Raw genomic sequence first — 14637 nt, 5'->3', positions numbered from 1 at the left:
GCCCTGAGGGATGCCATTAGCCACCAGCTAGAACAGTATTTTGAGCCCAGCGGTCCAGCCAATTCCCTTCCCACATTATCAACCACTTCAAGTGGCAAAAATCTGTTCTTTGAAGTCCAAGGTTGTAATTCTGCTGTTTGTGGGGTTGCTCACTGTTCTCAGAATCTTGGCATCCACAGTCTCATGGTCACTGCAGGAAGACTGCCCTCAATCTTCACATCTTTGGCCATTTCTTCCTTCTTTGTGAGTGGTAGAGAAGAAGCAGCATATCCTCCAGTTGATTCATCAACCAGTCTTCAGCAACTATGACTTGCCTTTTCCTCTCAACCCTTTTTTGCTTTCCCCTTCAGGGCATAGCTAGTCCTTATGAATCACCTGACAGGTCTTGTTCCTCCTCAATACTGTAGCAGATGACACAGGGCCAATGCCCAGAGCTCAAGCCTGGGCTCTGTATGTAAAGGGAATATAGACAAGGGCTGAGCGCTGGAGGAGGTGGTGGCAGGTGCCCAATGTAGATTTCTGCCCCACAGGATGCTCCAGAGAAACCTCCTTTGATGAAGCATGAGAGAATCTACTAACTTCATTAGCCAAAGTAAGTGCCTAAATTTAAGTGTTCAGAATATGTCCTCCAAGGCCATATGGAATATTTGGATTTTTAATTTTCTTCAAAAAATATAAATTACTCTGAAAAATCCTACTCAAATTCAAAAAGAATGTTATTAAGATGGTCAATTCAGGCACTCAGAAGTTAAAAAATGTCAGAAATAAGGTTGCCTGCATAATTGTATTTTTGGCCCTCTCATGCGTACTGCTTCCAAAACATCTTTCATTACAAAAGCATCATTTACTCATATTTTTAACTAAATTTAAGTGACAAATAAAAGTGGCTGAGTAAGGTGTGTTCCATAATTCATTACCTCTCCAGGTCTAAATGCACTTGTTTTCTGTTGCAGCAGTTGTAACTTAGCCTGATGCAGAATAGGCTCAAAAAGAGGATGGCATAATTCATGGGCAACAGGTCCAAAACAGACCCTTATATACCATAGGCCAGGAGTGTACTCTCTCACATCCCTAACGCAGTGACTGTAGATGCTGAGGAAGTAGGAGGTAACAAGAGCTCAGAAAGTGGCCAGGCTTGCAAGCCTTCCCTAATTAGCATCTCCTGCAGGCTCTGTTGAAGATACCGCTAGAGGGTTGGTCTGACCCAGTAGGTCATTCTTTCTCTTCTTATGTCAGCTGGAGTGTTTGGCTGGATGGTACCAGTAGATGAGGAAGAAGATGGCAATGTGTTGCCTCTCCACTTCCAGTTGCAGTAAATTGGCTAACAGGCACAAGAGCAGCTTGTACGAGATTCTGCCAAGACTGCTACCACCTTCAGAACACCACCAGCCTTCTTATTGCTTCTCCTTTTTCAACATTACTGTCAACCCATCCTGAACATTAGGAGAAGATGAGAAATTGTGTCCTACAGCTCATGTGACATCATCTATAAACTCCCCTGCCCATGCTGGAGGAATCTCAGTCTCACAGACTAGGGAGTAGGAGACCTTTGCAGGAATGGGCAGATCCTATGTGTAGAAATGGAGTCATTTCAAATAGGCACTCTTTCCTAGTAGTTTGTAATTTCAGAGTTGACTTGTGAGGAGCAGTAGCATAGCATGGTTGGCCTAGATGTGGTATAAGGAAGGAAATAGAGTCCCTGTTCAGTTATCCATCAGTGCTAATTTTCACCATGCCTCTTTTTCAATGCCTCTGGCACTCCTGGCCTAGGACCTGTAGTGTTATAGCACCAGAAGTACGTTGATGTACATTGTCTAATTAGTAAGTTCATTACAGTGTGCAATTAAATCATTATGAAGCCCGCTTATCCAAGGGCATATAATTAACTAAGATATCAGCATCTATATAGGCACGATCATGGCAATATTTTAATTTTGGTTAAAATATTTCATTCTCATCTAATCATAAAGTCTGTGCTTGGAGACCGGCATTCAGGTTTGTTTGGGGTTTTCCCCCCTTTTTCTCCATCTCTGTAGATTTGTGAAATTAACTTGTCAGTAACATAACCCTAGTAAATTCATTATTAAACCAGTTATACCAGTCTGCACAGACTTTTCTAATGTACCTTTGCACCAAAGTGTTCCTCTCAGAGATGGAGAGCAGATTGCACCCAAGAGCTGACTTACTCAGTGTCCGCCAAATGAGGCAGAAGAGCAGAGTGAAGCAAATGAAGGCCCAGTTCCACTCGTGGTTTTTCCCCACTGTAGACACTCCCATGAACATGAAAATCAGGGTCTCGCTGACGCTGCTCAACATCTTCATGAAATATTTTATTGTAGTATAGGAATTCTGGGAAACATTCTCCTCCACGTATTTTTTCATCGTCACTGCACATGCTGTCATCCTGTACCAGGCAAAACATCAGAGATCAGCCACAACCTGTTTTTCTTTTCATTTAAGAACAAACTCAGCCTTCATTACCTGCACGCTCCTTCACCAGCCTCTAACCTTCCTAATATCAGGAGGCATTTTGCTTCTTCAGTAACGTCAGCTATTTTGTTAGAGAGAAGAGCATCTTTATTCAGCTTTACAAATCCATTTTATATACAGGAAAAAGGAAGCAAACTAGTTGTCCTTCCTGAGGATGAAGTCAGGGTATCACGTTCCAGTTCAAAGTCTGTTTTGTCCTGCATGCCTAACGTACAGCCACCAAGCACCAAATATTTGAGTCTCAAACAAAGGGTGAGTCGGTTTTGTACCAGCCTACGGACGGATCGGGTAGAGGGACATAACCTGCCTCTTAGCGATCTTCTCCTTTGAGGCGGTGGTGGGAGAACGTGTTGGTAGTCCTATGCCGGGGCCAAAGCTCCCAGCGGCTCCCTGCCAGGTGGCTGGCAGATCAGCGGGGCCGGGGTAAGCTTCGGTGACAGCCCATTGCTGTACAGCAGGAGGAAATTGAGCTATCCTACAGACATTTCCTTCCCCCCCTTTAGTTACCCAGGGTGTGGGGAATGTGCCTAAGGAAGCAAAGGGATGTTTTCCACCTCTTCGCTGTTAATGAAGACTAGAACCTGCTGCAGAGGCATCAGCAGCCACCCAGCACAGGCGCAGATAACAATCACGTGGAGCAGTAGTCTTCAAGCAGCCCTGCTGAGGGGGGTTTCCTCTCACCCCCTTCACTTTCCACAGGTGTAGATGAATAGATAGATTGAGTGCTATGCTAGTAACAAGTTCCATCATCTATCTAGTTTCTAATAATAGAATTTTAATCTTTGGGGGCTTCTTGTGATATTTTTCCAAACTTGTGAATTCAGAGAATGCTGACTGTTCATTAAATAACCCTTCATCTGGTTTCTCCTCATTTAATTTCCACTGCAGAAATCTCAAGGGTATTCTGGTGGAGCTGAGACATTTAGCAGGTCCAAGGACACTCTAAGACAAGACCATTAGGCATAAATGTTTAATACTGTTGACTTTCAGAGACACATGCATAATAGACTTTCATGATTCAAGTGAAAAATGAATGAATTCCTCAATAATTCAGAAGGGTGACAATAAGTTCCCATCCCTAAAACAAGCAATAATTTCCTTAATGAAGCAGTAAGAATAATAAATCTCAATTATATTAACATTCTTTTATTACTAATAATTTCAGCAGTCTAATGAAAATAAGAAGCAAAAGAAATAAAGAGCTATGTAGTCTAGTTTAATGAATAGGCAGGGAAGCAGTATTTTGGGCAGTGCAGGTAGGGAAGGTGCCGTATGGTACTAGTGCTCACTACATAGTAGGTCTAACCCTGCTCAACTAAAGTTGCCAGTCACCTCAAACAGAGCAAATGTGTTGGATATGCAAAACATAGTACAAGATTTGTCTCCTTTGTCTAATTGCTCAGAAAAAAAAATATATATATGCTGTCTAAGTACTTAATATGGTTAAATATTCGAATATTGCTTCCCAGGGCAATCCTGCAAAGGTTGTTTTTACAAAGCCAATTACGCTCTGAAGCTAAACAAATCAGGGTTTGGCAAGTAGACATGAGTAAATGCACCTATCTGGACATCAACAACCACACAACAGCTTATATTTACTATGTTTAAACCAGTTTGTCCTCAGTAAAGGGAGCCCCTTTCTGGAGCACCAGGGCCCACAAGACCCTGCTACCTGCCAGCATGCAAGCTCAGAGCCAAGGCGGGGGGTGCAGGCTGCTGCCACCCACCAGCTGGGCACGGAGCCCGCAGCCGCCAGCAGCGCTAGCTGGAGCACTCGCCACCATCAGGTTCCCATGTCTTTACACTTTACCCTGCTGGGGGGGGCTGGGTGTTTTGTGTGGTATATTTCAAATTTACCTACCAGCAGTTTTATTATAAAGTCTCTCACTCCTATTCCTCCTTTTCTCTTCTGGCTCCTTTCCCGCCGCCGTCCTCTTTCCTTCCCACGACACTGCCTTACCCACCCTCCCCACGTTTACTGCAGTCCATAGACCTGCCAGCTTTCTCTCTGCAGCGGGCACCCGCGCCGTCACAGCACTTTAAGAAAACGGTCCCCAGCATTACAGCAGTAACAAGCTGTCTTGATCATATCAAAATATGATCTTCAATATTCATATACATGAGTATATGTATGCACGCAAGTATGTGCACCATATGTGCATATATGCTTGATGTTCTCGGTTGTCGGGTTTTGCCTAGTTTCAGTTCCAGCGACGCTGTTCAAATGTAATATGATTCCACTGAATTACGTTACAGCTGATGTTCACAGCTGTATACAAAAGCAAGAACTCGGACATTCTTGTTTTATGTTTTGACTTTTTGTCCCTCTTGCAATCTCATGGTGATGTTGCTTATAAATAGTAGATAAATACAGCTTATAAATGCTGATACCTGCTCTATTATCAAATCATTCCCTCATTCGCCTGATCTTCGCAGAGGTAGCAGCCAGATGGTGGCAGCACTCGTCGTTTTACCCACAGCTTGCAATAATTTTTCCAATGGGCAAAAATCTAAAAGAAATTCAGAGCAGATATCCACTCCTCAGTAGTACATCTATGCCTACACTGACTGTGGGTTTGCTTTTCCCTAGTTACAACTGCATTTTAAAGACCCCTTAGAAGCCGTTCGCTGCAGATGTCTAGGCCAGAGACTGAAAATACCTGTATTCTACCAGCCTCGAACAAACCACCTCCTCAAAACAATGCCCCTGCCCTCAAAAGGGCTTCCGAAAAGCTGTAAGGGATACTCACGCCAAAATGCCTGAGATGTAAAGGGTTTCAGCAGACAAGTATGACAGGTAGCTGAACATGAAGACCAGCAGGGGTTCGATAGCAGAAACGTTGTGAGTGAAACGAGTCATGAGCGCCGAAACAAATCCAAAGACGATGCCAAACAGCACGCCACCCAGCCCCACCACGAAGAAGCGCGCAAAGCCAGCAAAGACATCGATGGATTCGATTTCTTCGTACCTGTGCATCTGGGTGAAGGCGATGAAGATGTTATATAAAACCTACATGTGAAAATAAGGAGACAGCGGTCAGGCGTCTTTCTGAACCTGGCAGGCTTACTCATTTCTCTGTGTCTGTGTGTGTGTGTGTGTGTAAAAACAAACAAACAAACAAATATATGCCTGAAATTGCTTTACACAGCTCAGCAAAGTAATAGTTGAAATCTCAGCTGGTTCTTAACAAGTCCCAGAATTAAGAGTCTGTTAAGTTTCCTGAAAAATAGCAAAAAAAAAGAAGGGTAGATGGTTGTGTAATAAGAGTAAAACTCTGGGGGATCAAATGCAACTGAAGTAACCGAAAAATACTCATGCTTTTTTGTTTTCTGAAGGTAAACTTAATTATTGGTGTTTGTAACTGATGTTGAAAGCCCAGCTGGGTACCTTACCAACCCCAGGCTCTCCCCTCCACGTTCTCTTTCTGACTCAGGATGGGGCAGGGCAGTGACTAAGAACCACACTTTAGATTTAAATCCCGTTTAGGTTATCTGTATGATCAGTAGACTGGACACACTTCATTAGATGGACTCTGGAATGTTAAATGTTTTTCAATAGTACTTGATGCATAAAAATCACGAAACATCACTGGGAATGGGAAAGAAAGCAGGAGAGAAAAAGGGAAGGGAAAATGGTACCCTCAGTTTCATATTGTCTCTAGCTGGATAAATACAGCCTCTCTATCTTCACATGTTTTGGGTTTGGTCCTCCTTCCCAGGAGCTCTGTGTCAATCTCAGAGTGGGAACCAAAAGCTGTGACACTCTAAATGGCCTGAAGACCCTTCACACATTTATTTTGACTAGAAAGCTTGAAATGACCAAAATAAAAAGAAAACAATGTCAAATTAGGAGAAATATTGAATTTGCTACATTATATAATTTGATCTTTAAAGACAATTTCATTTAGTTCCGAGCAGATAAGTTTATGATATTTCTATTATCAATAATTTCTTTTCTGTAGAAATATATAATAAAAAAATCTTTGGTATACTCCACTTTCATCCATCTTCTAGAAACTAATAGAAACTTTCCACAGTAATCAGTGTTGTAGTAATAAAAAGGTCTTCGAGGTTGCTGACAGTCGATTAACATTAAGTCCAGTCAGATCAGTTTACAGGGATTGTGTAACACATGATAGTCACCTTTCAGTTTTCAAGAGAATTTGGGGAACATCAAAAGACACAAGCTCTCCAAAGTTGTTGCACAAAAGCATTAGTTCAAAAATGCCAAACGGACCAAAATCATTTGCCTTATCTGGTTTTCTTTGGTCTTTCTTCTTCATATGGTTAATTCCAGAATGCTATTAAGAAGATTAAAGCAGATATTTGCAGGTAGAAGATTCAAGCTTATTAGGATAATAATTATTCCCCAGCTACTATCTAATCTTAAATTGCTGTGGGGAGCATATGACCTTGAGCTGTCACACAGCCTGTTCTCCAGGAGGCTCATTGATAATATTTCTGGGGGACAGACAAAGCACAACAAAATGTTTCATGTGAGAAAACACCAAGAGCTGCTTTTTTCTGATGACTATGTATGAAATTAGGCTCTTCAGTGGCAGATAAGGAAAAGAGGGTTCATGTCACCATAGTACATAAACCTTACTGTATTTACCATAGAGCTTTCCATTACAAAGCCTGTTTTCTCTCTGTTCCCCATTTCTTGCAGACTTCAACCTCTTCCTAAGACTTGTGATTCTTTATGAATGATACCATGCCCTGAACCTGTGCTGATTTATGAATAAAGCAAATTATCCTCAGCAAATTACTTAGTAAGTTTCTCTCTTTTTCTAGTTCCTAAAGTGTCTATATGAGATAACTGAATTGGCATTAAAATGGAAATTATGGAAAGATGACATCATTTCCATTTTTTCGGAACATGCTCTGTGGGAGTCAACTGCTCTGAAAAACATCCTGCGCTCCATCATACAAGTAAGGCTCCATGTAACTGCTGCTCAGCTAAGTTATGTTGCAGTGTTTATCCCAGCGAATGGAGTACTATAATTCTTCATATGGTAGGAAAGCCTGAATCAGCTTAGGATGCCTTTGTTCACTCAAAAAGAAGGGATGGATTGATAGTTGGCCTCATTTAACAACTCTGAGAATGTCACGCTTTGGGTTTTTTGGAGGGGACGTTACCGTGCAGTGTTGTACCACTGGGTGGCTGTGAGAGCCAGGGAGAGGAAGAGAGAGCGTGACACGGTCGCCCACAGGGGACCTCCCCCGGGGACTCGTCACTGCTCCAGCTGTCTATATGATACAAACATTGCACAATACCATCCACATCAGAAGCATTGGGAAAAAGTTTTTCAAGTGACTGCCTTAACCACCAACACAGGCAGCCTTGAAACTTTCTTTCCACCCTGACAATTCTTTCTGACCACATGCATTTAATTTTACTCTAAACACAGTGGGTCAACTTCAGCAGCAGGAGCAGAGGACATCTTCATCCTCCTTCCTAGCACCCATACATCCCAGTGGTCAAAGCCTTCCTTAGCGACATCAGAGAGGTAAATTCAAACTGCTCTACATACAGAGAAGAGAGGGCACCATTAGAGAAAATAGTCACTGCCACTTCATTTTGAGTACAGCATGATGCACAGGTGTTCTCAGTGTTTCTAAAATCAAGCCTCAAAGATGAAGTACTCGGGGGAAATATTCTGTCTCCTGATACACACAGGTGCTCAGCTCCTCTTGAGACAGAAATGGTCTGTGCATATGCAGGAGCAGAGCTGCAGATGCCTGAAACATTTTGCAGCAAAATCAGGGTCTTCCACTTGTGTTCAGGTTTGAAGGAAATCTGCATTGGATTTACCAACATCACTTTTCTGAACAGGACTTTGAAACTCCACTAATATATGATACATGCGAGGAGCAGTCCTGTTGCTGTCTGCGATATTCTGATGCTAACAGTCTGCTGAGAAGCAGCTGGGAAATGAAGCAATTAACAGGAACTGGAGCCTTCTTGTTCCATCCACAGGCACAGCCCTACTGAGGAGAATGGCAAAAGGTACAAATGGGTAAAAGAGTTAAATTATCCACTAAATGGGTAAAAGAAGTAAATTATCCACTTTTGTCCCAGTCCCTTATACTAAAGGCCTAACTCCTAAATTATCACTCTAATTCCACAGTCTGTTATTTTGTGAATTTTTTTATACCAGGATATTGAACTAAATATAGGAGAGGAGGCTATTGTTGCTTCAAATATAACACACAAGTTCAGCAAAATTCATACCAGTTTTTCCTGCTGGGGAAAATAATGTTCAAGCTGATAAGTAGACTGGAGAGAACCAGGAGCTATCTGTATTTAAACAATTTAAAAAAAAAAAGTATGCTTAATATATCTTGGTGATATTATCTTTTTAAACACATACAGTTAACTCAAATGAAACTGTTAAGAGAGAAATAGGGAGGAAAAGGTAAGATAAGACACCCAAGATAAAGAGTTTTAAAGCCTTTAAAAAAGCAAGTGGGGTATCAGAGAGGAGAAAGCCACCTATTGGGCTCCATCCAGGTAACTTATACTTCATTCTTCTCAAACATGAAGCCAGGTAGAGATTTTGAAAACTTGAATGCTCAGAAAATGCATGAGAGGTGGGTGACGCAGAGCTGCGTCAGCAGGAGCTGACAATCTGATTGCATCATAGCTGCTGTGAGAAGAGCCCCAAAGAAGAGGGCGCGTGGGGCGAAGGGAGCTCACAGTGGTGTACCCAACACTCCCCAAGTACAGCCCTTTCATCTCTTTGGCTAACACACCTAGAGCTGCTGAGGAATGCCTAAATACCACTGGTGTTAAAGGCTTTCTGTCACGACATCTTGATGCTGTAACAGGATCCTGACTGAAAGCTCATGTAAATACCAACATGAGTTGGACCCACATCATAAATAACAGCTGGGAACAAAGGGAAGGCAAGGTAGAGAGCCTGTTAAAAAAAGGATGAAGCAAGCTCTTTCAGAGTGAAGAAGAGGTTTTACTTTTTGAGATCTACACTTGAAGGAACCAAAAAGGTAAGTGGGAGTGATAGACGCATTGGGAATGTTTTTGTTACAACTGTAACACATAAGCAGTTTGCATGTAGAATTAAGCAACATTTGTCCCTTAGTTCTACATCAGCCCTACTACATCTCTGATTCACCAGAGGAAGGATTTATGATCAACAGCCTGTGGCTGCAAGAAATTACTTCATTCCTTTTCCTTTTCACGTTCCTCATAAAGTACACTCCTCCCATGAAGCCTTTCAGCAATGAACTCTGTACAGATTTTACAAGTCCAAGTTGTGCTGTACCTGACGTATAACAGTATCTAAATAGTTTTTATGTGTTTTAGATTCCTGTGATTTAAATTCTGTAAAGATCTTATCTAGCAAAACTCCTTAACCTGCAGTTAACTTGCAGCACATGATCAGTCCTGTTGGTTTCCGAGCAATGAATTTCCTGCTTGAAATTTCTTCCTTGAAAAACGTATGTTTTCTAAGTGTTTTTGTCAATTGTGGTTTACATCTAGACTTTCGGGATGCTCCAGGTTTTAGTAGAACTAATGAGAAAAGGGGGAAAGTATTAGCCAAAGGAGTTCTGTAAAAACACTCTTTTCCTGTTAAAAAAAAAAATCTCTCTTATTCTAGAAGCATTGTTTCTGGACACATGAGGTAAGACACTCAAGAAATGTAAACATTTGTCAGATGTTGGGGGTTTTTTACTGATAGAAACAGGGTTCTGTAAAGTTATTAGTGGCTTTTGGAATTCCTGTCTAAGGTCTCTTGGGAACTTCCTAGAAGTTTTTTCAGAGCGTTAAAGCATGTGACAAGGGAGGGTCTCCTGTATTGCTACCCCTGCTGCCTTCAGTCTTTAAGCAGTACAATTTCCTATTTGCTTGCTTGCACAATGTCAAGAATCTTCCTTGGTCTTACACCAATCCTACCAGCAAAATCAGATGTAGCTTATTCATTCGCTTCAGTGGATGCAAGAGCAAGATGTGATGTCTAATGTGTAAGTGTATGGTTCCCTCTTCCAGCAACTCTAAACCAACATGTTTCTGAAAAAGCTAATATAAGATGCAATTTTTATATACATTAAAATTACTTACGTGTTGCCAGTGGAGTATCCATAAAATAATTAACATATCTAGGTTCTCATTAGAGCTGCTCTTGCCTTGTGTCCAATACCCCTACAAACCACAAGAGGCCAAAGAGCGGAAGACAAGGCATGGAAAGAGACTCACCACAGTTATGCCATCATTTAGCAATGACTCCCCGAAGATCATCATGTAAAGCTGCTCATTAACGGAGGCTTCTTCAAACACTACCAGAGCTGCCGCAGGATCCACAGCTGAAATCATGCTGCCAAAGAGCAGGTTCTGCAGGAGGTTGAGGTCAGTCAGGCCAAAGGCTTCAATCTGACAGACTCCGTAGAGGGAGAGGCCAATCCCAAACGAGTTTAGCAGAGATCCCAATACAGACCACCACAGGATGGACCCAAAGTTTTCAAAAAATGGACGAGTTGGCATGAAATAACCCTCCTCCAGGACAATGGGTGGAAGGAGATACAAGAAGTAAATACTTGTGTTCATCACTGGTGGAGATTTGTGATCAGAAGCAAAGATGATTGCTCCTACTAGCACTCCAATGGCAATCAGGATGCAACTTTCGGGCATGAGTCTTGGTAATCGGTGATAGAGATGGAAACCTTGAATAAAACATCAGGGTATTATTCAAGTTTAAATGAACCTGATGTCAGACAGATGTTTTCCCTGCCTTTGAATGCTTTGTCTTCAGATAGCCAGGTTTTGCTCTCAGGATTGAGTGTAAAAACAGGCAGTACTGTTCCCTTCAAAATTAAAAACATTCCCAGACGTCTATCACTAAAGCAAGGGAAGAGTTTGGCCATTAATCTCTTCTCTTCCTGCTCCCCAGCACTCTATTTTTGAGCAAGTGTGCCTGAGTTTAAGCTCCACTTCTAGGAATGCAGAAACCTCTTTGAAAAGGTACTCTACAATTTGGAAAGAAAATATTCTTCAAGAATCCTTGCTGCCCAACTACTACTGCCAAACCTCTGAGGCCTCCATCTCAAAGAGACCCCTAAAGTGCTGAAAGAACTACCAGCAGCCATCAAATATCTGAGGAAATAATGTGTTCTAAAGGATTTTTTTTTCCTCACTAGAATAAAGGCTGAGCCTACACTAGCAAATTAGGCAGGCCGAAGACTTTTCCAAGCAGAAAGGTTCAGTTTGCATCCGTACAGCCAAATTCTCATCCCTACCCCAGCAAGAAGTGGTTGCATCCAAACTGCCTGTGGGAACAGACCCTGGCCCACAGTCTGCCTGGGCACTGCCTGGGAGAAGGCTCGCCGACACGGGACGGAGCTGGGAAGGAGCACACCAGCACTGGTGTGGTATAGGGTATGGACAGTCACACAGCTTCCTCACAGGGTGCTTGTTAGTTTACAAGCATAGATGTAGCCAAGCTGTTTTACAGAGAAAGGGCTACACTTGGCATATGAACGTTGTGGGTGTGAATTTCCTCCTGCCCACCTTGATATACTACTACTGCAAGTGCGTTCATATAATTCTTCCCGTTTAATACGAATACTGATACCAATACTAAGATAATGTCTAGCAATGGCTCATCTAGTTGCTATACCAGGAACTGTGTAATCATATTGCGAATGAGAGGCACCTCTACTAGAAATGTAAGGATTTTTTCAGAATTTACAAGAATGAGAATGAGGCAGACTAAGAAACCTATAAATCCAATGGCTGTGTCTCCATGCCTGAAGCTAGGTCAACCTTCATCACGTAACTCTAGAACCTAATGCCATGACTGCATTTCTGTGATCCTCAAATTATCAATGTTCGAAAGTAAAGGAAAAGAAAGAAAAATATTTTAATGAAATTTAAAATAATTTATTTAGGAGACTATTTGTTTTTACCAAAAAGTATGTTAAGATCATAACTCCAGTCATCTGGTTTTTAATTTAAAAAATCATGTTCAAGTCTTCAGTCAGTTTTACAGAATAAGGGGATTGTTTTGCCTTTTAAGATCTCAGAAATGTTTCCTACCTTGAAATCTTGAAATCCGGAAAGAAGAAAATACCTGAATAAACCACTGAAGATTTGTAACAGTTTAGAAATCTTCTTCCCTGGGTAACCAGATTATTCAGGCTAACTCTTCCCTCCAAGTAGATTTGAAGTCAGCAGCTCCACACTTTTCATCAAAAATAATATTATTTGAAAACTCACAGCTAAGGAACAAGTCTGCTTGGGAAGCATCACACCATTCTTCTAAAGTACCTAGTTCTTGTTCAAAACAAGAATATTGAGTAGATGTGCCAAATGGCAAGTCTTGTACTTTTATGGATGATGAATAAATAAATTGATCAATATGCTCACTGCTTACACACTCTGCTGATGACATAACAACAAATTTGATTTGTGAAAAATTTTAGTATTTTTTTAGCTGTGAAGACATTTGTTTATAGGAATTGGATTGAGATCATCAGGTATTATGAAACTGGCAAATCATGGTCAGTGGTAACAATTTGTGTCAATTGTGTGACTATGACATGAAAAATGTTTCTTTTCAGGCCACCTTCAGAAAATCATCAGTCCCACCTACCAGCTTGTTCTATAGTTATGTCTGAAAATCCCAGGAAAAGATCAAAAGGACAGGGAGATCATATGTGTGCAGCTCTTCACATTATTAACATCATCTTCATTTATTTGATATTGCTGCATTAATTCTGAATGGTCAAAATAATTTGAGCCCAGCCATGCAGATGTGTAAGACACATGGTGAACCATTTTTGCTATGTTAACTGCAGTCCCTACTTCTCCATGAGTTGTCTGTCTTCATTCAGATACCTATATGGAGCTCTAACAGAAGCTAGATGTATTGGTATGTATTCCAAAGGCGCCTTATATCTCTGATGACCCACACACTCAGAGTCTCAGTCCCTCTCCTCTGGTACTACTTTCTGAGCAACTTTAAATAGCAAACGTGTAAAACAAAAAGTCACAGGGAGAGGTTTCCTATTATTCACACAATGGAAGAATTCTTCCCACTTTTCTCCCCCAAATTCAATACACCTGAAGTCTCAGTCTGGTGTTACTGATTTCTACAGCTGTGGCAGGCTGTAAATTCTGATACCTTGTGATGTTTAAAGACTAGAAAAAGGGATGGGCAGCACTGTCTAGGGAAGCTCCGTTGCTACTTACTAGCACAGACAACCCAAGAGACATGAGGGTTGGAGGTCATATATTCACTTAAGTAAGCTGGAAGCATTCAGAGGTGGAATTTTGTCCTTGTCATGGTAATGAACACACCTGTTCTTTTGAGAACAGAAGCTACAAAAACAATCCCAGCTACAAAAATGCATGGAAGATACTTGGTTACATGGTATGTTTTTAACTTCTTGCTGAGGTAGGAGGACCCACGATCCCATTTTCTACTTACCTATTTTTGCAAGAGAGGCAAGGAGGATCCAAAGAGTAACTTCATAGGGAATTTGCACATAGTCATAGTCCACTGTGAAAACATGTAGCCTCGTATCTTGTGAAGAGCCAACAGCACCCCCATGATCAGGTTCATAGCGAGGCGACAAACTCCTGCTCAGGTTCGGCTCATCCACATCAGCAGCAGCAGAACAGCATACCAGACTTGACAGGGACAGCAACCATTTCAAAAGCTTTGCACGTGCAAGCGCAGCAGAGCCCATGTCTGGGGCTGTGACTGTTTTATGACAGATACGGCATATAGCGGGTGCATGAACGTATGCAACACTCGCTCCTGTTGATTCTCGCTGCTCACAGTCACAGCTGCTTCTTCCTCAGGGCTGCTTCATTTGCCAGTTAGAGGTCATTTTAAAAGCCCTAATGTGCCTGTCCTGTTCCTTGTGTTACAGACAGACCTGAAGTTTGTATGAAGATACAGGTTCTGCAGGTTCCTCTGACCCAGATAAATCTCGGCCACAGCATCGCCCTGTTAAGACATAAAAAGCCTTTTCCAACTGGCTATTTATCCAGCTACTCTGATTTTTTTCCCACTATCAAAAACAATAAACTGCAATGCAGACTGTTCAGGCAACAAGTCCAGCATGCGTAAATAGCATCAGGTGGAAGAGACGGTGGCACCGTGGGCAGGCTGGAGAGCCTGC

The 14637-nt window shown here is 41.8% G+C and overlaps 1 protein-coding gene across 1 annotated transcript in view; it reads right to left on the bottom strand.

Annotated features, from left to right (window-relative positions):
• SLC9A4 (solute carrier family 9 member A4) overlaps positions 1 to 14624 on the bottom strand; it is a 35411-nt gene extending 20787 nt beyond the window's left edge. The window contains exons 1-4 of the mRNA XM_054838882.1: positions 13938 to 14624; positions 10709 to 11172; positions 5241 to 5500; positions 2187 to 2404 (exon numbers count right to left, since the gene is read on the bottom strand). Of these exons, the coding sequence (XP_054694857.1) occupies positions 2187 to 2404; positions 5241 to 5500; positions 10709 to 11172; positions 13938 to 14199 (1204 nt within the window). The 5' untranslated portion in view covers positions 14200 to 14624. The remainder of the gene's footprint in view (positions 1 to 2186; positions 2405 to 5240; positions 5501 to 10708; positions 11173 to 13937) is intronic.
• Positions 14625 to 14637: the final 13 nt, after the last annotated feature.

Source organism: Grus americana, chromosome 1, assembly GCF_028858705.1.
Source record: "Grus americana isolate bGruAme1 chromosome 1, bGruAme1.mat, whole genome shotgun sequence".
In the NCBI taxonomy this organism is placed as follows: Eukaryota; Metazoa; Chordata; class Aves; order Gruiformes; family Gruidae; genus Grus; species Grus americana.
This window is presented reverse-complemented; position numbering and strand designations above follow the sequence as displayed.